Source organism: Triticum dicoccoides, chromosome 2B (assembly GCF_002162155.2).
Source record: "Triticum dicoccoides isolate Atlit2015 ecotype Zavitan chromosome 2B, WEW_v2.0, whole genome shotgun sequence".
In the NCBI taxonomy this organism is placed as follows: domain Eukaryota; kingdom Viridiplantae; phylum Streptophyta; class Magnoliopsida; order Poales; family Poaceae; genus Triticum; species Triticum dicoccoides.
In genome coordinates, this window is record NC_041383.1 from 665,818,885 (window position 1) to 665,843,837 (window position 24,953).

The 24,953-nt window shown below is 42.4% G+C and overlaps 1 protein-coding gene across 1 annotated transcript; it reads left to right on the forward strand.

The window, feature by feature from the left end:
• Positions 1–11,543: 11,543 nt before the first annotated feature.
• Positions 11,544–23,023, forward strand: LOC119368256. Its single transcript, XM_037633564.1, has 18 exons — positions 11,544–11,790; positions 11,908–11,939; positions 12,046–13,185; positions 13,662–13,986; positions 14,453–14,708; positions 14,803–15,019; positions 15,659–15,873; positions 15,991–16,008; positions 16,164–16,685; positions 17,160–17,299; positions 17,483–18,355; positions 18,782–18,837; positions 19,061–19,298; positions 19,614–19,905; positions 19,972–21,562; positions 21,659–22,249; positions 22,347–22,462; positions 22,610–23,023. Exons 1-18 carry the CDS (start codon positions 11,544–11,546, stop codon positions 22,905–22,907), a joined length of 7,167 nt encoding a protein of 2,388 aa, XP_037489461.1. The 3' UTR covers positions 22,908–23,023.
• Positions 23,024–24,953: the final 1,930 nt, after the last annotated feature.

The following is a 24,953-nucleotide window of genomic DNA, read 5'->3' on the forward strand; positions in this document are numbered from 1 at the left end:
TAGGGATGAACTTTCTTTTGCCATGTTATTTTGAGAAGACATGATTACTTTTATTAGTATGCTTGAAGTGTTACTATTTCTTTTATCAATATGAACTTTTATTTTGAATCATTTGGATCTGAGCATTCATGTCATAATAAAGAAAATTACATTATGAATTATGCTAGGTAGCATTCCACATCAAAAATTCTCTTTTTATCATTTACCTACTCGAGGACGAGCAGGAATTAAGCTTGGGGATGCTTGATACGTCTCCAACGTATCTATAATTTTTTATTGTTCCATGCTATTATATTACCCCTTTTGGATGTTTATGGGCTTTATTTTACACATTTATATCATTTTTGGGACTAACCTACTAACCGGAGGCCCAGCCCATATTGCTGTTTTTTGCCTATTTCAGTATTTCGAAGAAAAGGAATATCAAACGGAGTCCAAACGGAATGAAACCTTCGGGAGCGTGATTTTTGGAACGAACGTGATCCAGAGAACTTGGAGTGCAAGCCAAGAAGCTGCCGAGGCTCCCACGAGATAGGAGGGTGCCCCCCCTGTAGGGCGCGCCCCCTGTCTCGTGGGCCCCTCGGGCGGCCACCGACGTACTTCTTCCTCCTATATATACCTACTTACCCCAAAAACATCCAGGAGCAGGACGGAACACAATTTCCACCACCGTAACCTTATGTATCCGCGAGATCTCATCTTGGAGCCTTCGCCGGCACTCTGCCGGAGGGGAAATCGACCATGGAGGGCTTCTACATCAACATCCTTGACCCTCCGATGAGTTGTGAGTAGTTTAACACAGACCGACGGGTCCATAGTTATTAGCTAGATGGCTTCTTCTCTCTTTTTGGATATCAAGACAATGTTCTCCCCCTCTCTTGTGGAGATCTATTCGATGTAAACTCTTTTTGCGGTGTGTTTGTCGAGATCCGATGATTTGTGGGTTTATGATCAAGTTTATCTATGAACAATATTTGAATCTTCTCTGAATTCTTTTATGTATGATTGAGTTATCTTTGCAAGTCTCTTCGAATTATCAGTTTGGTTTGGCCTACTAGATTGATCTTTCTTGCCATGGGAGAAGTGCTTAGCTTTGGGTTCAATCTTGTGGTGTCCTTACCCAGTGATAGAAAGGGTTGCAAGGCACATATTGTATTGCTGCCATCGAGGATAACAAGATGGGGTTTATATCATATTGCTTGAGTTTATCCCTCTACATCATGTCATCTTGCTTAATGCGTTACTCTGTTCTTATGAACTTAATACTCTAGATGCAGGCAGGAGTCAGTCGATGTGTGGAGTAATAGTAGTAGATGCAGGAAGGAGTCGGTCTACTTGTTATGGACGTGATGTCTATATACATGATCATGCCTAGATAATGTCATAACTATTCGCTTTTCTATCAAATGCTCGGTAGTAATTTGTTCACCCACCGTAATTCCTATGCTATCTTGAGAGAAGCCACTACTGAAACCTATGGCCCCCGTGTCTATCTCTTATCATATTTGCTTTCAATCTACTTTTATTTGCATCTCTACTTTTTGCATCTATATTATAAAATACCAAAAATATATTTATCTTATCATACTATCTTTATTAGATCTCACTTTCGCAAGTGGCCGTGAAGGGATTGACAACCCCTTTATTGTGTTGGTTGCGAGTTCTCAGTTTGTTTGTGTAGGTGCGTGGGACTTTTGAGGAGCCTCCTACTGGATTGATACCTTGGTTCTCAAAAATTGAGGGAAATACTTACGCTACTATCGCTGCATCATCCTCTCCTCTTTGAGGAAAACCAACGCAAGCTCAAGACGTAGCAATGGTCAACGGAGGCCTGCCAGGGGGCCTACGAGGCAGGGGGCGCGCCCAGGGTGTAGGGCGCGCCCCCACCCTCATGGCCAGGGTGTGTCCCCTCTCTGGTACTTTCTTCGCCCATTATTTTTAGTAATTCCAAAAATAACTTTCATGGAGTTTCAAGACTTTTGGAGTTGTGCAGAATAGGTCTCTAATATTTGCTCATTTTCCAGCCCAGAATCCAGCTGCCGGCATTCTCCCTCTTCATGTAAACCTTGCAAAATAAGAGAGAATAAGCATAAGTATTGTGACATAACGTGTAATAACAGCCCATAATGCAATAAATATCGATATAAAAGCATTATGCAAAATGGACGTATCACTATCGTTACTGCTACAATATCACTGCTGTCACTGTTACTGTTACTGTTGCTACTGCTACTATCATCACAACTATCATACTACTTTGCTACTAATCACTTTGCTGTAGATAATTAATCTCTAGGTGTGGTTGAATTGACAACTCAGTGATACATTCATTTTGCATCATGCTTTTATATCAGTATTTATTGCATTATGGGCTGTTACTACGCATTATGTCACATTAGTTATGCCTTTTCTCTCTTATTTTACAAGGTTTTACATGAAGATGGGGAATGCCAGCAGCTGGATTCTGGGCTGGAAAAGGAGCAAATATTAGAGACATATTCTGCACAAATCCAAAAGTACTGAAACTCCATGAAAATCAATTTTGGAATACATTAAAAATATTGGGCGAAGAAAGCACCAGAGGGGGGGCACGCACTTTCCACGAGGGTGGGGGCGCGCTACCCCCCTGGGTGTGCCCCCTGCCTCGTGGGCCACCTAGAAGCCCCCCGATGCCCATCTTCTGGTATAAGGTGTCTTTTACCCTGGAAAAAATCATAAGGAAGCTTTCGGGACGAAGGGCCACCGTCTCGAGGCGAAACCTTGGCGGAACCAATCTAGGGCTCCGACGAAGCTGTTGTGCCGGGGAAACATCCCTTCGGGAGGGGGAAATCATCGCCATCGTCATCACCATCGATCCTCTCATTGGGAGGAGGTCCATCTCCATCAACATATTCACCATCACCATCTTCTCTCAAACCCTAGTTCATCTCTTGTATCCGATCTTTGTCTCAAAACCTCAGATTGGTCCATGTGGGTTGCTAGTAGTGTTGATTACTCCTTGTAGTTGATGCTAGTTGGTTTATTTGGTGGAAGATCGTATGTTCAGATCCTTTATGCATATTAATACCCCTCTGATTATGAACATGAATATGATTTATGGGTAGTTACGTTTGTTCCTGAGGACATGGGAGAAGTCTTATTATAAGTAGTCATGTGAATTTGGTATTCATTCGATATTTTGATGAGATGTATGTTGTCTTTCCTCTAGTGGTGTTATGTGAACATCGAATACATGACACTTCACCATTGCTTGGGCCTAGAGGAAGGCATTGGGAAGTAATAAGTAGATGATGGGTTGCTAGAGTGACAGAAGATTAAACCCTAGTTTATGCGTTGCTTCGTAAGGGGTTGATTTGGATCCATATCTTTCATGCTATGGTTAGGTTTACCTTAATTCTTCTTTCGTAGTTGCAGATGCTTGCGAGAGGGGTTAATCATAAGTGGTATGCTTGTCCAAGGAAGGGCAGTACCCAAGCACCGGTCCACCCACATATCAAATTATCAAAGTAACGAACGCGAATCATATGAACATGATGAAAACTAGCTTGACGATAATTCCCATGTGTCCTCGGGAACGCTTTCCTCTATATAAGAGTTTTTCCAGGCTTGTCCTTCGCTACAAAAAGGATTGGGCCACCTTGTTGCACCTTAGTTACTTTTGTTACTTGTTACCCATTACGAATTACCTTATCACAAAACTATCTGTTACCGATAATTTCAGTGCTGGCAGAGGATACCTTACTGAAAACCGCTTGTCATTTCCTTCTGCTCCTCGTTGGGTTCGACACTCTTACTTATAGAAAGGACTACGATAGATCCCCTACACTTGTGGGTCATCACTCAGCTGCTAATACCTTCAAATATTCTTTGGCTCGTGTTGAATCTATAAATTTGGGTTGAATACTCTACCCTCGAAAACTGTTGCGATCCCCTATACTTGTAGGTTATCAAGACCTTTTTCTGGCGCCGTTGCCGGGGAGCATAGCTATATTTGTTGAGTCACTTGGGATTATTATCAATTTATCACTATGAAGAATCTGAAAGATGCTAAGACTAAGATATTTCCCTCAAAGACGAGGGGAGGTAAGGAACTGCCATCCAGTTCTGCTTTAAATTCACCTTCTGTTATGAGTAAACATGCAACACCACCACCACATGCTATTAATTCTGATATGTCGCAAGTTATTGATGATGCTACTTCTACTATGAATGATGCTTATGATGATGCTAGTACCATGCTCGACAATGATGATGTGCCACTTGGTGAATTTCTTGATGAACAAATTGCTAGAGTAATACAACATGATGTTGTTGAATCTGATGATGAGCTTGAAACTGAAACTCTTGAAACACCTGCTAGAGCTAGACCTCCTAGATATGAATTTCCTAAGGTACCGGAAGGCTATGTTATGAGTGAAGAGGCAACTAGAGATATTCTTGCTTGTAAGGATAGAGATGATCTAGAGAAATTATTACACAAGTATAAAGAAAAATCTCTGAATGCTAGAATGAAATGTGATCCTAGGTTGAAGGGCAACTAATTGTGGTTCTGGTCGAGGTGAAGATACCCCGAACAAACCCCTCAAAGGATTGTTCTCCATAGTAACAAGTGACAATAAATTTCAGCATGTAATAATAATTTTTCCTTACCAATTTCCACTTACCAACAGCGCTTCACTCCCTGGCAATGACGCCAGAAAAGAGCCTTGATGACCCACAAGTATATGGGATCAATCATAGTCCTTTCGACAAGTAAGAGTGTCTAACCCAACGAGGAGCAGAAGCAAATGACAAGTGGTTTTTAGCAAGGTAATCTCTGCAAGCACTGAAATTATCAGTAACAGGTAGTTTGATAACGAGCAAGTAACGGTAACGGTAAATAAAATGCAGCAAGGTAGCCCAATCCTTTTGAGGCAAAGGACATGCCAAAATGGTCTCTTATGATAAGCAAATCATTCTTGATGGTACACGGGAATTCCATCTAGTCACTTTCATCATGTTGGTTTGGTTCATGTTCGCTACTTTGATAATTTGATATGTAGGTGGGTCGGTGCTTAGGTGTTGTTCTTACTTGAACAAACCTCCTACTTATGATTAACCCCCTCGCAAGCATCCACAACTACGAGAAAAGTATTAAGATAAAATCTAACCATAGCATTAAACTTTTGGATCCAAATCAGTCCCTTACGAAGTAGCGCATAAACTAGGGTTTAAGCTTCTGTCACTCTAGCAATCCATCAATAACTACTCCACAATGCATTCTCTTAGGCCCTAATAAGGTGAAGTGCCATGTAGTCGACGTTCACATGACACTACTAAGGGAATCACAAATACATATCATCAAAATATCGAACACATATCAAATTCACATGATTACTTGCAACAAGATTTCTCCCGTGACCTCAAGAACAAAAGTAACTACTCACAAATGATAATCTGCTCAAGATCAGAGGGGTATTAAATAGCATAATGGATCTGAACATATAATCTTCAACCAAATAAACCATATAGCAATCAACTACAAGATGTAATCAACACTACTAGTCACCCACAAGTACCAATCTAAGGTTCCGGTACAAAGATTGAACACAAGAAATGAATTAGGGTTTGAGAGGAGATGGTGTTGTTGAAGATGTTGATGGAGATTTCCCTCCCCAAGATGGGAGAGTTGTTGGTGATGATAATGACGATGATTTCCCCCTCCGGTAGGGAAGTTTCCCCGGTGGAATCGCTCCGCCGGAGGGCAAAAGTGCTCCTCCCCAAGTTCCGCCTCGAGATGGTGGCACTTCATCCTAAAAGTCCCCTCCTGATCTTTTCAGGTCAAAATGACCTATATACCAAAGATGGGCATCAAAGGTGGGTCGAGGATGGCACAACCCACCAGGGCGCGTCTGGGCTCCCTGGAGCGCCCAGGTGGGTTGTGCCCACCTGGTGGGCCCCCTCTGGTACTTATTTGCTCCAATATTTTTCATATATTGCAAAATAATTCTCCGTAAATTTTCAGCTCATTTGGAGATGTGCAGAATAGGTAACTCTGACGTAGCTTTTTTAGGTCCAGAATTCTAGCTACCGGCATTCTCCCTCTTTGTGTAAACCTTGCATATTATGAGAAAGTGCATTAAAATACTCCATAAAGCATTATTATGCATAAAAACATTATAAATGACAGCAGAAAAACATGATGCAAATTGGACATATCAATGGTGCTTGCATTTCATACAATAATTAAGAGACAACCCTAAGGCTCCTGCCGGTTGTCAATATTACAAAACATGATCATCTCATACAACAACGTATATCACATCATGTGTTGACCATATCACATCACAACATGCCCTGCAAAAACAAATTAGACGTCCTCTACTTTGTTGTTGCAAGTTTTACGTGGTTGCTACGGGCTTCTAGCAATAACCGTTCTTACCTACACAAAAAAACACAACAATGATTTATCAAGTTTGTTGTTCTAACCTTCTTCAAGGACTAGCCGTAGTCAAATTCGATTCAACTAAAGTAGGAGAAACAGACACCCGCCAGCCACCTTTATGCAAAACTAGTTGCAGGTCAGTCTGTGGAACCGGCCTCATGTGCGTGGACATGTAAGGTTGGTCTGGGCCGCTTCATCCCACAATACCGCCGAATCAAAATAAGATGTTGGTGGTAAGAAGTATGACTATCACCACCCCAACTCTCTGTGTTCTACTCGTGCATATCATCTACGCATAAACCTGTCTCGGATGCCACTGTTGGGAAACATTGCATGGAAAACAAAAAAATTCTATGCACACACAAGATCTATATGCATAGCAACGAGGGGGAGAGTATGTCTGCATACCCTCGTAGATCATAAGAGGAAGCATTTAGTAACGGTTGATGTAGTCAAACTTCTTCGCAATCCAGCCGATCGAGTACTGAACGTACGACACCTCCGCATTCAGCACACGTTCAGCTCGATGACGTCCTCGCCTTCTTGATCCAGCAAGACGGTGAAGTAGTGGATGAGTTTCAGTAGCACGACAGTGTGGTGACGGTGATGGTGAAGCTATCTCCGCAGGGCTTCGCCTAAGCACTACAAAAATATGACCGAAGGACGAAACTGTGGAGAGGGACGCCGCACACGGCTAAGAGATTGTCGTGGCTTTGTGTGGTGCCCACCTCCCACATATGTATAGGTTGGGGGAGGGAGGAGGCAGCCAGGAGGCGCCCCAAGTGGGGCCGAATCCCACTTGGGCTCCTGCCCCTAGCCACGCCCCCTTTGCCTTTTTAGGCGCGCGAGGAAAGGTAGGGGAGGATGGCGCCCCCCCTTTCCTTTCTCCCATCAAGAGGGGAAGGCAGGAGGGGCTAGCCCTCCCCCTTTTCCTTCCCTAGGGCCGGCTGTCAGGGAGAGGGGCGCGCCAGCCCCCTTGTGTGCTGGTGTGTCTCTCCCCTTTGGCCATTAGGCCCATAGACCTCCCGGGGTTGTCCAGAACCCCTTTTGGCGACCCGATGACTACCTGGAGCACTCCGAAACTCTTCCGGTGTCTGAATATCATCATCCTATATATCTATCTTTACCTCCGGACCATTTCAGAGATCCTCGTCATGTCCGTGATCTCATCCGAGACTCCGAACACTCGGTCACCAAATCACATAACTCATATAACACTATATCGTCAACGAACGTTAAGCGTGCGGAACGTACGGGTTCGAGAACTATGTAGACATGACCAAGACACCTCTCCGGTCAATAACCAATAGCGGAACCTGGATGCCCATATTGGTTCTAGATATTCTATGAAGATCTTTATTGGTTGAACTTGAACCATTATGACAACATACGTAATTCCCTTTGTCTGTCGGTATGTTACTTGCCCGAGATTCGATCGTTGATATCTTCATACCCAGTTCAATCTCGTTACTGCCAAGTCTCTTTACTTGTTCCGTAATACATCATTTCGTAACTAAATCCTTAGTCATTTGTTTGCAAGCTTATTATGATGTGTATTACCGAGAGGGCCCAGATATACCTCTTCGGTACTCGGAGTGACAAATCCCAATCTCGATCCCTGCCAACTCAACAAACACCTTCGAAGATAACTGTAGATCATCTTTATGATCACCCTGTTACATTGTGATGTTTGATAGCACACAAGGTATTCCTCCGGTATCTGGGAGTTGCATGATCTCATGGTCGAAGGAGCATGTATTTGACATTCAAGAAAGCAGTATCAATAAACTGAACAATTAAATGCTAAGCTAACAGATGGGTCTTGTCCATTACATTATTCTCCTAATGATGTGATCCCGTTATCAAATGACAACACATATCCATGGTTAGGAAACCTTAACCATTTTTTATCAACGGACTAGTCTAGTAGAGGCTTACTAGGGACACAATATTTGTTTATATATTCACATATGTATTTAAGTTTTCGATCAATACAATTCTAGCATGAATTATAAACCTTTATCATGAATAAGGAAATATAAAATAACAACTTTATTATTGTCTCTAGGGCATATTTCCTTCAAGACGCATGCGGGGAAATCCGCACATACAGCTTTCTAGGGGATTCGACCGGCCGGCGCCCACCCGACTAGAGGGACTGAGAAATTAATCGAGTACAAAACTTGTCTTCAAGCTTTAGCTTATTTTGATCGTTTAGAGTGTGATCACGGAGTCACTGAATGAAGTCCCCCCTCCCTTTCTTTCGGAGCTGCTAACCCGCTATGATGCAGATATGACTAAGTGACATATTGAATGTGGCGACGTATACAACATGTCGTAGATGGAGATAAGAGGTGGAGCCACTGACCCACTAAGACTCGCATATCTACAACTATATTCCCGAGGTCAAAATAAGACCCGCTAAGACCACTTAACTGGCAAGCAGAATATCAGCTTGCTAGTTAAGTGGTGGTGAAAACTTGATATACTGCAAGGCCTTTGCCTAAATATCTTAATCGAGACATGGTGCCTTCGGAACAAGGTTTTAAATGGGATCTCTTCAGAACAGAGACTTGCCACGGCGATAAAAATCTTCTGGAGGCACGACAGATGATTTCGGTGTTTATAGGGATTTATGACGGCGGAAATAGGTCAGGGCGGTATCTGTGTGCCCCACATGGGCGAGGGCGCGACCATCCCAGGCCATGCCACCTATTCCTGTGGGCCCCACGTGACTCGTCTTGACTCCTCCGAAGCTTCCAGGGTTTCTTGTTGCCCCTAAAAATGTCTTGTTAAATGAGGAATGTATGTTGACCGTATTAGATATTGATTTCATGCTATAAAGAAAACAAGAACTAACACTAGACATTGAACACTAAACTAATAGATCCATAAAAACGATTTAATTTGCTATAAAAATATAAAAAATAATAATGTAGTAGCACACAATAAAAAATTATAGAAAAGAGGACGACCGAGACTGACTCAGGACCATACTTTTTTTTTGGAAATGACCTAGATCTATTATCAAAGTTCACTTGAAGTACAAAGTATCTCAAACATAATAAAAATTACGTCAAGATTTCGAAACCAGTCGAACTACCACTACGACCACCGAAATGAGTCACCGATGCACCGCTGTCGCCACTTCCCTACCGGAGCTGGCTTGATCTTGCCAATGACAACCGGAAAGACACAATCGTCGCCATTGAATCATTGCATAGATATGAAGCACCTAACCACCAAATCACGGCAGGAATCTACTCCGGAACTCTGTCGACTACATCCAGACAGACAAACCCAAGGAGGGTCGAAGCCCGGAAGACAAACTCGAAAAAGTAGCACCGTCATTCGTCCAAGTGCCACACCATGCGAGGTCTAAGAAACTCTAACCTAAAGTACTAACTGGAGCAAAGGCACCGGGATTCCCCTTCCTGCCATTGATCGCCGAAGTGGGAGGCAGAGGAGAGGCCAAACCACAGGCTCGCCGGTCAAGACTAAACTGACAACACATTTTTTTTCTTTTTTTGTGATGACTGACGTCACGTTTTACTACCTTCAAAAAAATATACTACTACCTGCATTTTTACCGCCACGAATTTACCGTACCAGCTAGCTCCGTAAAACCGGAGCCACTTCGCGCACTGTGCACCTCCGCCGCAGTCCATTCACCGCGGTTTACCTTCCCCGTGAGAAAAGGGCCTGACTCCCAAGCGTCCCATCGATCACTCCCTAGAATCTCAAAAGCCTAGTACTAGCCCCGTAGCATCTTCTCCCAGAAGCAAAAGATTTCTTCCTGCGCAGCAGTAGCACGCACCCCTCTTCTTCCTCTCACGTCCCGTCGAGGCGTCGACCACTCCTGCCTTTCTCCGCACAGCGCAGCCGCTCGCAGCAGCCTTTGACCCGGTGCGGCTCCTTCACACCCCCGGGTTCCTTCCGCTTCCTCCTCGCAAATGCCGCCTGCTCGCTCCGGTGTTGGCGCGTGAGGACGGCCGGGGATAGCTACTAGTGCGATAGCCCCGGTCTCCGGCGACACGCGGGAGATGGATTTGGGCGACGTGGTGCTCTCCTGGTCCGTCCGGGACATCAACGACGACGACCTCTACGGGGCCAAGGTTCGTGCGCCCGTCATCGATCCTAGTTCTGGTGATGTTCTTCGCGAGCGCGCGGTTGCCAGTTTGAGCTTCTTCTTCTTCTTCTTTTTTTTTGAATCTGTGCGCACTGCGCAGTCCCCCGAACGGGTGAAGTTGTATGCATGCATACGCGCGCTAGGTTTCCAGCCGTGCTTAAATCGGTGAATCAGTGATTTATCAGTGTCTTCTAGACTCCAGTGCTGGTTACGTACTGGTTGTTGTTGCGAATTTGGTGATTCATGGAATTTCTGAAAATTTACATGTTGCATGTTGGTGCCATTTGTGACGGATTCCGTGATTCGTGATGGTGTCCACTGCTGTTCAAAACAATGACGCACTAGTTTCATTCGTCAAGTGTTGCACTGCTCGCAATCGCCGTAGTATAATCGAGCCTGTCTCATTCCAAATACTGTATATAACGCAATAAATACATGTGGTTTTTTTTCGAGGATAAATAAATACATGTTTTTTTTGCGGGGAAAATAAATACATGTGGTTAGATTAGAAAGGTATGCTAATGTGAAAGGTATATGTACGCTTGTGGTATTGTATATGTTGGTGTCTTGGTGACACAAATTATAATTTATTTTCTGTGACAAGTTATGTATTGACTTTTTTGCTATTACCTAACATCCTAGGTGATATGAGCAGCTTATGTGTGTTCTGAATTTATCCTTGCTTGATTTTGCAGTATATGAAATTGACCACATAGTGCTGTTCTGCTAGATTAGTTTTTTTTTCAGAACTTGCCATAATTAGTTGCATGCCATTTCTGTGCTCAAGCAATTATTAAAGAATCTTTTGCTACCTATAATCATATTTTCGTTTATACCCTTTTTATGTAGGTTGAGACTATTCCCTGCAAATTCAGTTCGCTTGATCACTATCTCCAGTCATATCGTGCGCCACTGATTGAAGAAACAAGGTCGGATCTATGCTCATGCATTGAGCTCATCAATGAAGCGCCCTCGTCGAAAATACTTTCCATGAAGGTAGCAGGAAAATCAGGATTATACTTCATGGATGTGGACTTTTGGGACAATGGTGCTGGCTTTTCTACCGAGGCATATACGGCGAGGAGCGGTGATATATTCATTTTGTCTAGCTCGAAACCTGAATCTGCAGAGGACCTTAACCGCTACGGTGTGACATATTGCTTGGCAATGGTCACTGAGGTTTCTTTGGATGATGAATACCACAAGTGTTTCAGAGTTAAAGTTGCAAAGGATATTGGTTTGGAAGAAGAATTGAGTAAATTGAGACATGCAATATTTCTCAGTAATATCATGACAAGCATACGGATATGGAAAGCACTTTCCTATGACACGCACATGAATAACAATTTCACAGTAATCAAGTCACTGTTAGCCCCAACAAATTTGGTAATATAACCTGGATAGTTGTGATTTAGTTTTACTTGCTTTTCTCTTTACCACCATAAATTGGTCTCTTAACTTTTTGAGCTCCTCTCTGTTGGGTCTTTTGCAGGGTGAAGATGTATGTGGTATCTGCATTGAACAGGATGGGGGCTGTTTGCCTTCCTTGACAGAGCAATTACTTTCGATTAAACTTAATCAGTCACAAGTGGATGCCATTGAATCTGTGATTTCAGCTGTACGATGTAGGCATATGAACCTCTTGAAGCTTATATGGGGTCCACCAGGTACTGGAAAGACCAAGACTGTTAGTGCTTTACTATGGGCTTTGGCGTGTATGAAATGCAGAACTCTTACTTGTGCTCCCACTAATGTTGCTGTCGTTGGAGTCTGCACTCGTTTCCTTCAGAACTTGAAGGATTTCAACCAGCACATTGACGAAAATGGTCTACCCTTTTCTCTTGGAGACGTCGTGCCGTTTGGGAACAAGCAGAGAATGGACATCACCGAGGATCTTCAGGAAGTTTTCTTGGATTTTCGTGTGGACGAACTTCTTGAGTGCTTTTCTTCGTTGTCTGGATGGAACTACAGAATAGCTTCAATGGTGTCCTTTTTTGATGACTGTGCTTCACGTTACGATATGCTTCTTGAGGATGATGGGAATAGTGATCCTGTCAGCTTCCTGGACTTCATAAAAAAGCAGTTTGATGTGGCAGCAGTAGCTCTTAAGAGATGCATAGTGAATTTATTGGTTCACCTTCCCCGAAGGTGCTTATCTCATGATAGTGTCATAAATATATCTACATTGCTTAATATGCTGGAAAATTTTGGTGGTCTTCTGTGTGACGCGCACTTGACTGACGAGGGCTTGAAAAGGGCCCTTGGTTGTTTGTCAACTGAAAACTCCGTTTGTGCACGACCAATATCTTCTATTGAGAAGGAACTGGATGGAGCAAGATCTGCATGCCTTAAATTGCTTAAAGATCTACAACACTCACTCAATTTACCCACTGGAGTAGACAAAAACTGGGTCCAGAGCTACTGCATACGCAATGCTACACTTCTTTTTTGTACTACCTCCAGCTCTTATCGGTTGCATCACATGAAGATTGCACCCCTCGACGTCTTAATCGTTGACGAGGCTGCTCAAGTGCGGGAGTGCGAGTTGGTGATCCCACTACGTTTGCATTGGTTGAAGCATGTTGTTTTGGTAGGAGATGACTGTCAGCTGAGTGCAATGGTTAAAAGCAAAGTAAGTTTTGCCTTACCCTCTTTATACTGTATGGTGTCATACTGTCATTCCATAGTCATCAGTTCAGTTATCTACACCATCAACTTCTGATAATAAAATGGTGCTTTTTTTGCTATTGGCGTATCTGTCTGCAGCACTAGTGATCATGCACGTTTTGTCTAACATAAAATAATAAAAACTATTTTACCGTACAATGTTTTTTATATTGTAAATTCAGTGAAGATTTGGACTATAAACATCAAAATTGACCAAATATAGAAATATGTGCATCAGATAAGTCGGATGGATAACATGGTCCATACAACTGTTCAAATGGCTAAAAAAGAAGCTGGATTTGGTACAGGTCTTTTTGGGATATTTGGTATTTCTTTTTGGGAGATTGGTTCATGATAATCTTAGTTCTTGCCTTTCATTTGCGAAAAAGCTAGATCTGTTCATGATAATCGTAGTTCTTACCTTTCACTGTTTATCTTTAGGTATGCAAAGAAGCTGGCTTTGGTACAAGTCTTTTTGGGAGATTGGTTACACTGAAATTCGGTAAACATTTGCTGAATATACAGTATCGGATGAATCCTTGTATTAGCCTGTTTCCAAATGCTCAGTTTTATGAGAGGAAGATTTTAGATGGTTCAAATGTCCTGTCTCCTAGCTATAACAAGGATTATAGAGGCCTCCCATTTGGCAGCTACACTCTTATAAATGTCACTGATGGAAGGGAAGACAAAGAGGGCACAGGAAACAGCCGACGAAACATGGTTGAAGTTGCTGTTGTTCTGCACCTCATCCAAACCATCTTTAAATGTATGTCTAAGCTGAACCCTCTTTTCTTCCAATATATCCTGCCTCAATATCCTTGGTAGTTATTAAATTGTTTCTGTATCAAGTGACTTTGCTGATACAACATGGCATCTTAAGAAGCTTATAGGGTCTTCCTTGTATTACATGTTGCGTAACCTTCGTTGATGGAAAGGTGATCATTGCAATACTTTATGTTCAACAATCCAGTTTGTTACCAATGTATATCTTCTGATTTTTTAACTCTATTAAAGTTGTTGGCCACTACATAGCTCTATTAAAGTTGTTGGCCACTACATGTACTCACTTTTCGACATTTGTTTTTACCTTCGGAGCTGAAAAGTAATGTTATGTCAATTGTAAGATGATACAGAATCAACTTAAGTTTGCTAAAGAAAATTCACTTGCTAGCCTTGTGCAAAATCGACCCCAAATTATCAGTACAGTCTTAACAGTTTAGTTTTTTCTGCAGGTTGGAAAAGTACAGGCAAAGCGCTTAGCGTCGGTGTGGTCTCTCCATATAGTTCTCAAGTTGATGCAATTAATGTTAGACTTGGCAAAAAATACGACACATGTGATGGCTTTCATGTGCGCGTCAAGTCCATTGATGGTTTTCAAGGAGAAGAGGATGACATAATAATACTATCAACGGTTAGATCCAATGGGAATGGAGTTGTTGGGTTTCTTGCTGATAACCAAAGAACAAATGTTGCTCTTACCAGGGCAAAGTAAGCTTTTTTTTTTCAGGACTTTGTTTTGGTACTTTCAAAGTATGTCATATTGATAATATAGTTCATGTAATTGATGATTTATTTGATGCAGGCACTGTCTTTGGATTGTTGGTAATGCTCATACACTGTATAAAAGTGGAACTGTCTGGGCAGACCTTGTTTCTGATGCTCAAAGACGTAAATGTGTTTTCAATGCCACTAATGACGCGGCCTTATGTAAGTTGGTTTTGCAAGTAAAGAAAGAGCTTGATGAGCTTGAGGATCTTCTTAATGCTGATTCAGCTGTTTTCAGCAATACCAGATGGAAGGTAAGTAACACAGTGATGTTTAGTCAGCTTGACTTTGCCCATACTTTCATGTGCTCCTTCTATGTGTGCCATTCTTTTCCTCCTTATCTTTTCGTTAGTAGTTTAGGTTGTAGCTTTTTCCTCCATTCGTTGGCTTGGCTTCACTTTGGCTGGCTGCCAATTTTGCGCCATTTTGTAGCATGTTTGGACGCATCCTCGAGAAAAAAAATTAAATTGGTCCTGTTATGTGCATTTAGTGTACTGGAATTCAAACCACATGTATTGATATTAGTCTGATAAGAGACTCATACTTGTTGTCAGGGAGTACTGGGTTTATTGAATATACTGTTCCTTTATAATATGTGTTTTTTTTTGGTATGGTCATGAACAATGTGTCTACTTGTTGGAATCATCCATGTGGTTTGCTTGTCTCTGTAATGCTGTTTGTAATTAAGATTTGCAGGGACGTGATACTTTCCACTATGGTATGTCTAGATTGCAGACCATCTTGTGAATCTCCTTACTTTCTCTTTAAAGAACATACTTGTTGATATATTCTTGAATTCGTTCTTACTCAGCCTCTATTTTTGTGTACCTGTTGATATATTCTTGAACTCATTCTTTCTCTGACTCTATTTTATGTACTGGTAAATTTAACAGGTCATTGTTAGCGACGAGTTTAGAAAGTCTTTCACCAAGCTAAAATCATCACAACTCAGGAGGGAAGTACTCCAAAAGCTTATCAAACTTGGTGATGGTTGGAGGACAACAGTTAGGAACTTAGATATACCTGGTGTTTCCCATCTTGCAAAAGTATACAAGATCAGGGACCTTTGTCTTATTTGGAGTACTGATGTGGAGAAAAATGAAGGCAGGTATATCCAGATGATACGAATTTGGGACCTACTGTCACAACAGCATGTCGCTAGAACCATTCAACGTCTCGAGAACCTTTTTTCGATGTACACAGATGATTACATGGATCACTGCAGAAGAGTGCAGACACTCGGGTATGCATTGTTCATTGTTATTGTGCTATTCTTTGTTACTAGGATTCTTTTACCTTTGATGCTTGAAAATGAACTGTTTGTAGAAGTTCATGCTTATGAATGGGCTGCTTTAGACATTCTTCTTATTCTCTGCCTCCTTTTTTGGTGGATTACAGGAAACTGGAGGTTCCTATTATTTGGGATGTTGAGCATGATATTATTCGCTATAAGAAGGATTGCAGAGTTGATGCCCAGGAAGAGCTTGATTTAGTAGATACGTCATATACTATGGAAAATTCGAAAGTTCGCGAAAGTTTTTTGCTGATGAAATTCTACTCGTTATCATCTGGAGTGGCAAAACATTTGCTGACAGCTGTGGATGGTTCTGAAATTGATATCCCCTTTGAACTGACTGATGAAGAGAAGATGATAATCCAATTCCCGCTCACTAGTTTTATACTTGGGAGGTCAGGCACTGGAAAAACCACTGTATTGACAATGAAACTGATTCAAAAAGAGCAGCACTCATTGATTGCATCCCAAGGCCTAAATTTGGATGGAGCTGATTTATCTGGGGTGGATGATAAAAATATTATGCCACTGAAGGACATAGGAGAAATTTTTGTGAAACAAGTGTTTATAACTGTAAGCCCAAAGTTGTGTTCAGCCATAAAAAATCACATTTCCGGACTCAAAAAGTAAGTTGGTTGAACTAGCGCCTTATCTAGAAGTTTACATGTGCTTAACATTTTCGAAAATGTTTGTAAATATATTTAAAGTGGACAGGAATATGTGTGCAACTTGGTTCAAGATAAATTCAAACTGTACTCACTCCGTTTTATTGTATTTATGACAATTTTTTATTTGTGAGGGTACCTACTTATAACTTCAAACTCTTTAGATTCTTCCTTTGTTATGCCCTTTCGAAGTGGTTTTATACATCTGAATTACATTTTCTCTTTATGTACTTTAATAATTATAGAAAAAACACTATACCTGTGGGGACTAGCCCTTGTGGTGGCTTGCACTCACATGAATACCCAACTCAGGAACTCCCCGTTTTTTGTTGTTGAAGTTTACACTCTTCGAATAATATTCACTTTGATTATTTTATGAGTTATATCAACCAAATTCCTCATATTAGTTGTAAGTTATCTCAATCTTTTTTATAGGTTTGGCTCCGGTGATGTGTCTGATCAGCCTAGCATTCTTCATATGCACGACATCTTTGATGACCAGGAAGAGTTTACAGAAATACCTGACAATTTTAGCAATCTGCCTCAGGAGCACTATCCTCTTACTATAACATATCGAAAGTTCTTGATGATGCTTGATGGAACATTCCGGATATCATTTTTTGATGTGTTTTATGGTGAACTTAAGTCTAGCATTGATAGACGGCATTCAAACTCCCGAGCGCTGCAAACTTTTATTGAATCGAAGGAAGTTACCTATGAGAAATTTGCTGCTTCCTATTGGCCTCGTTTTAATGCAGACCTGACGAAGAATCTTGACGCATCCACTGTCTTCACTGAAATAATTTCTCATATAAAGGGTAGGTATCAAGCAAGGAACCCATATATTGGCAAGCTTGGGAGACAAGATTATGTGATGCTCTCAGACAAAAGATTTTCATCTCTGAACAGTGAGAAGAGAGATAGGATTTATAATATTTTCAATACTTATGAGAGTATGAAATCCACTGCCAGAGAGTTTGATTTATCAGATTTTGTCAACAGTCTTCACATCAGTCTTGTATCAGAGGGCTACAGTGGAGATCTGGTGGATTTTGTATACATAGATGAGGTGCAGGATCTAACCATGACACAGATTGCACTTCTTAAGTATGTCTGCAGGAACTTCAAGGAAGGCTTCCTTTTTGCTGGTGACACTGCACAGACTATAGCAAGGGGTATCGATTTCAGGTTTGAAGATATCCGTTCACTTTTTTATACTGCATTTCTCTCCGAAAATGAGGCGTTTAATCAAGGAGTTCAACATGGGAAACAAGTCCAACTCTCTGATATGTTCCAACTTACTCAAAATTTCCGCACACATTGCGGCATCCTTGACATGGCAAAAAGTATCATGAGCCTTCTCTACTTCTTTTTCCCATCAAGTGTTGACAAGCTTAATCCAGAGACTGGACTAGTATATGGAGAAGCTCCCGTGCTGCTGGAGTCTGGTAATGATGAAAGTGCAATTATGACTATATTTGGAGAAATCAAAAGTAAGCATGGTAACACGCAAGGATTTGGTGCTGAGCAAGTCATATTAGTTCGGGATGATGGTACCAAAAAACAAATTGTTGATCTTGTTGGCAAACAGGCTCTTGTTTTGACTATTGTTGAATGCAAGGGCCTTGAGTTCCAGGTATGAGCATCTAAATTCACTTTCATCTGTGTTCATTTTGCAAAAAACAATTATTAGTAAAGTGCTATGTTTTAACCTTTTAAGATTTTGTGTGTTCTTACTGACTTTGAAGACATGGTGTAGGATGTGCTGCTGTACAACTTTTTTGGCTCATCGCCTTTGAGGAACAAATGGAGAGTGCTGTACAGCTACATGAAAGATAAAGATATTATAGCACAGTCTGAGGAGATCTCTCATCCGGATTTCGACAGAAGCAAGCATCATCTTCTCTGCTCAGAGCTGAAGCAACTCTATGTTGCAATCACACGCACGAGACAAAGACTGTGGATATGTGAGAATACAGATGATTATTGTCGACCAATGTTTGACTATTGGAAAAAGTTGCGTCTTGTAGAGGTTAGATTACTTGATCCTTCCCTAATTCAAGCAATGCAGACAGGAAGCAGTGCTGATGATTGGAGACTACGGGGAACCAAGGTCAGTGATCTTGATATCTGTGGAAAGCCAGTTTACCTTGCCATGCCCTGTATGTTTGGACCTTTTTTATTTTCATGAAATTCATGGGCCTTTTTTGTTTGACAATTGGTCTATGCACATAAATTCTGTTTAGAGGTGTTATTGTGCCTACGCACTTTCAATTTTACTGTACTTCTCTTTTGAGGTTGTTATTCAATATCAGAAGTGCTCGTTTTTCTTGTAGTTATTCAACGAGGGGCAATTTGAAATGGCTACGATGTGTTTTGAAAAGGCTGGTGATGCATACAGAGAGAAGTGGGCAAGAGCTGCCGGACTTGTAGCAATTGCTGAACGTGCCACGTCCTCAAATTTGGAGAATGGCAAGGCTCCAATGCAGAAAGCGTCAGAAATCTATGAGTCCATAGGCATGCATGAGAAAGCTGCTACATGTTATATCAAATTAGGCGACTACAAAAAAGCAGGTCCGCTGACTCTACATAAGTTTCAAGCTGTATCCATTACTTCTGGGATTTATCATTCCATAACGTTTTTAATACAAGTTCTTCCTAAAGAGTTACCGTACAAGTGAACACCTTTATTTTGTAAAACATTTATGCTGTATCCATTATTTCTGCGATTTATCATTCCATAACGTTTTTAATATAAGTTGTTCCTAAAGAGTTACCGTACAAGTAAACACCTTAATTTTTATAAACATTTATGCATAGTTTTTAGCTTTCATATGCACTCTACGCTACTCTATCTGACTAAACATTATTTTCCTTTCACTTCCCTAGGTATGCTCTATATGCAAAAATGTGGTGCTTCCAGGCTTGAGGATGCTGGTGATTGTTTTGCCATGACTGAGTGCTGGTTAGAGGCAGCTAAAGTGTTCTTCAAAGCTAAATGTTACACCAAGTGTTTATCAATGTGCTCGAAAGGAAAACTATTCGATCTTGGCTTGCAGTTCCTGCAACAGTTGAAGGAGGAACATTTGCTTGAGAATTCAAAATCCTTGGAGGTTTCTGCTATTAGAAAGACTTATCTTGAAAGTTGTGCTCAGCATTATTCCGAGCACGGCGACATAATGCCTTTTGTTAGGAGGAACATTTGCTTGAGAATTCAAAATCCTTGGAGGTTTCTGCTATTAGAAAGACTTATGATGCCTTTTGTTAGGGCTTTCAGTTCTATGGATCATGTACGGGCATTCTTGAAGTCTAAGAATCTTCTTGAAGAACTGTTTAGCTTAGAGGTGGATAGGGGTAATTTCCTCGAAGCTGCCGGAATAGCAAAGCAAAAAGGACATATCATACGGGAGGTAGACATGCTCGAGAAGGCAGATCAGACTGAGGATGCAACGCGGCTTCTCCTCCTCCATATCATTGCAGATTCCTTTTGGTCTTCAAATAGTAGAGGGTGGCCTCCCAAAAGATATCCAGAGAAGGAACAGTTGCTTGCAAGAACCAAAGAGATGGCGAAAAAGGTCTCTGAGTGCTTCTACTGCTTTGTTTGCCTGCAAGCTGATGCACTGTCAGATATGAACAAGTCTCTTCCCAGTTTAAATTGCACTTTTCTTGAAGGCAGAAAATGTGGAAACTTGTTCGCTGAATTTATTGCTTCCCGTTCGATTCTTCATGCTCATCTTCAGTCTCAAGTCTCTGGATACAATTTGGAATTAGGGCCAGGATCTGAAGATGAAAGTAGCTGTAATGATATGGTGGCTCGTAACCAGATATCACCCGAAACCCTAGCGTATGCCTGGAATAACTGGAAGTCAATCATAATCAAAGTACTATCTCATCTTCGCCACCCTGATGGTCCAGAATTAAATGAGTATGAAGATCTTTACGCTAAGTACTTTGGGTTGAGGAAAGATGGTGAAGATGTCCGATATGTTGTGCTAAACATGAACTCAAGTTGGCTCTCTAACGCAGGCAGAAATTCTTTGCAGCAAGATGGCAACCGATGTTGGCTGGATGTCCTTCAGTATCGTTCATGTGCCCAGTCTTTCTTGATGAATGAGTTGTCTTCTGTTGGCTTCGGTGTACTTAAGAAGCTGGAGTCCATTGCTAAAATTTCTCCAAATGCAGCATCTTCATATGCCCTGGTGAGAACCATCCTTATTGTAAAGGAGATAGCTAACTTTCTGGAAGAACCAGAGTTCAGTATGCCGAAAAGTACAATGAAGTTAAGAAGCTTCTCTGTTCTCTGGGAGCGTCGCTTCTTCGAGTTAATTTTTCTTTTCTGGAGAGATGGGGCAAGGAGGAGCCTCTTGCATATACTTGACTCACCAGCTTCATATGGTTTGATTTCTGATTACATAGGTGCAAATCTTCGACCAACAAATAGAAAACTGACTCATGGATATCTTGGGAGGACAACCATACTTCTGCTCCATGCAGCACGATTGGATGATGCACTAATTTCAAGGCTGCTACAGTACCTAGGCAATGATTCTGAGTGGGCAAATTTTTATGGATCTTTGAAGAGTTTTCTTGATACTGGTGTTGATACCTCTTTGATCTCGAACTTAAGGCTTGCTCTTGACTTTACCTTCAATGGTGTGATATGGAGGGAGGAACTGGACTACATATCCCCAATATGCTATGTGGGTCTGATGGAGTGCCTTGGTTTTTTGTCTTCAGCACACCTGCTACAGAAAGGTTGTGGTGTGTACTGCACGAAATCTCAGTTGGTCAATATGCTGGAGTGCCGCACCAGCAAGGTTTACCTTGAAACCTGCCTGGCATCTACTTCAAGACCAGATTACGATATTTTACAGACGATATTCGAATCAGGCCGTTTCATATTTCAGACAATTATGAATATCTTGACAGATAAGAAAATGCTTCTGGAGTGGGTCCGGAGGACTTCAACTCCTAGTAGTTCATACACTGAAGTCCTCCTGAGACTAGTGGTCATACTTTATCCACTGATCCTAACTCATGACGTGGGGATTTCCTATTATAAGATCACAAATACTCTTCTGGACTGTAGAGTCTTCGAGGATTTACCTCGGGAGTTCTCTCAGAAGATCTTACGTGCTTTGCAAATGAGGCCTCGTGCACCAAGCAACTTAATAAGAGTGGTTCCTGACGCACTTGCTGCAATAGGAGATCATATGGTCGTTATGGGTTCGTCCAAAGGCCCAGCAATCTGTGAGAACATAAATGTTGTTATGATTAGCAAGGAGGATTTGTATGATGTTCCGAAGATAATGGCTATTCTTTGCCCTGAAGAGGGAAGTTCTGTAAAGCAAGAGGCTGCACTGCCAGAAAAATCGGATGGTAACAAACTGTGTAATGTTGCTGGAAACGTTCCTAAGGCTGTACATGATACCAAGGTGGAGAGCACTGGAGAGATGGATTTAAGTGGTGAGACTACTGCCTTCTGGGAGATGGTTGAGACTTTTCAGGTCAACAAGGAAGGCCAGGTGAGTTTCGTATGTTACAATGCTTGTTTTGTAATTTTTCACTTTGTCCCATTGCTTCGCAGCTGCCAACTTATTCTGAAAGCTATTTTTTCTGCAGAAAGATGCAAGGTCTATTATTCAGTTCCTTAGGAGCGCCATTCCATGGCTGACTGATGCACTACTGCAAGAAGAGGTCAGGCACATCTGCAGTGAATTCGAAGAACGTTCTGCCAGGTAGGAAAATCTTAAATCAGGGCCAACTCTAAATATCTTAATGGTGGTACACATGCCGTATTGCACTTGATAGACCGGTATGAGTGACTTCTTGTGAGACATGACTAGGCGATCCTGATTTTTTGTGAAAAATTGCCATTTGCGCAGGACGGAGAAGACAGCTTGTCAGACTGTGGAGGATCTGTACTCAATGTGGCAAGATCGCGAGAGCAAACTGCAGACGGTCATCAGCTTCCTGCGTTCCACAAGGGCGTCCACGAAAGAAGATGGCAGAAGGAATGAAGCCGCAGCCGCCATCCAGCCGCAGACTGACGGGGCAGACGGACAGGCTGGATGTTCGGGCAAGGAGGCGGAATCGGTGAAGGAAGAAGCGGTCACACAAAAGGGCGCTCAGAAGAAGAACAAGAAGAAACCTAGGAAATCCAAAGGCCGTGGCAAGAAGTGAGCCACTGTAGGCTGTAGCTGGTGCCCATAGGCCATAGTGCAGTTTCCCACCCTGCAAACCGTTGCCTGCATTGGAGACACTTTTGTTTCGTACCCACTGTAAAACCAACTACTGTTTTGGTTGGAATTATGCTGCGTTGGTGCTACTGGCTGTGCATTTTGGCTTTTCTGGGAAGGATGAGATGGTTCTGACTTGACCTCAAAAAAGATGGTTCTGACTTTTTTGAGAATAAAACTGGGTGGATCGCCATCCCAAAAGAAGATCAACATGAAAATCATACGCATATTTTGCAAGATGGTTCTGATTTGACTTACTAGGTTGGTAGGTGTTTCTCCTTTCTTGCTCCAGCCTTCGTGATCACCTGATATGTCCAATCTCCAATGAGCCGGCATACCTGGACCCTCCGTCACGTGTCGGCATCTGGCTCGGGATCGAGCAACGACTCGTCCTGGAGTCGTCCCTCCCCGGAGCCGGCATACCTGGACCCACTGTCACGTCTCGGCATCTGGCTCGGGATCGAGCAACGACTCGTCCTGGAGTCGTCCCTCCCCGGAGCCGCCATGGAGAAGGGAGAGACGAGAGAAAGTAGGCGTCATGGTCGTTGGGAATGGGGGCGGCACCGTATGAGCCAATGTTAGTGGCGGCGACTCACGGCATGGGTGTCTAACGGGTTTGGCAATGTCTATGTTTTGGGCGGCAGCGGCGGCAATAACTGAGGTGAATAGGGAAGAGGTGATTCCCTTGACGTCATCGGCTACGGCGGAGATAGCCGGAGACGCAGATCGAGGTGGCGGCGGTCTTCTGTTTTGCAGCGGCAGCGGAGAGAGATGGTGAAGGGGGCGGGTCAGAGTCGGCCTGGAGATGAAATTTCTGTCCCTGTAAACATTTTTTTCACAATCAATACCATGATATATTTATAGTAACAAATTGTACATTGTAGAGATACATGAGCTGACTTATAGTACCTTCTTTGAACTTCTATAAAAGATTGTACATTGTAGAGATACATGAGCTGACTTATAGTACCTTCTTTGAACTTCTATCTTCTTCTTCCCTGCAAAAAAATAAAAAAAAGTCTTGGGCATATTAGATCTGATTAAAAAAACATACTACCTTTATTAATCGAAAAGCGACACGTGCAAACGCTCTTTTTCTTACTCTGATCGTATGCTGCCCACCAGAGATTGAAAATTGCATTGAACCAACAACAAAGAAAAGCGACACTCAGTGGGAGCCTCTCCCATTGTCATCAAGCTTCAATAAAAAAGAAAAAACGGCACGTGCAAACACTCTTGCCATACTAGGCTTTGAAGACCGCAATAGTCACTCTCCCCTTGAGATGAAATCTATAAACCGTTGAAGGTACATCGGTTGGAGCATCACCCCCACGCAGAACAAACTTGCAATCCATCACCACCAGTTCAGAGGGTTGAAGAAATCATGCCAGGCCACGGAACAACACAAAAGAAGATGTTGAAGTCGCCACACCAAAAGCCAGCCAATAACTCTCCTTGAAAACCCACGAATCCTACTTGGGCTCCTGCCCTTGGCCGTGCCCCCCCTCCATATTTGCTTTCGAGAGAAAGGAAAAGGGGGGAGAGAAAGGAAGGGGGAGGTCGAATCCCCCCTTTCCTTTCCTCCCCTAGGCCGGCTGCCATAGGAGGGGCGTGCCAACCCCTTATGGGCTGGTGTGCTCCCCTCTTTTGGCCCATATGGCCCATATACTTCCCGGGGTTGCCCGAAACCCCTTCTGGTGATCCGATAACTACCCGGTGCACTCCAAAACTCTTCCGGTGTCTGAATATCTGATGTTTTCTTGAACTACGTCGGTATTTCCCCAAAGAGGAAGGGATGATGCAGCACAACAACGGTAGGTATTTCCCTCAGTGATGGGACCAAGGTTATCGAACCAGTAGGAGAACCACGCAACACCACGTAAACAACTCCTGCACACAAAGAACAAATACTTGCAACCCGACGTAAGAGAGGGGTTGTCAATCCCTCACAAGGAAAAAGATAGGCAAAATTGTAGTAGATTGGATAAAT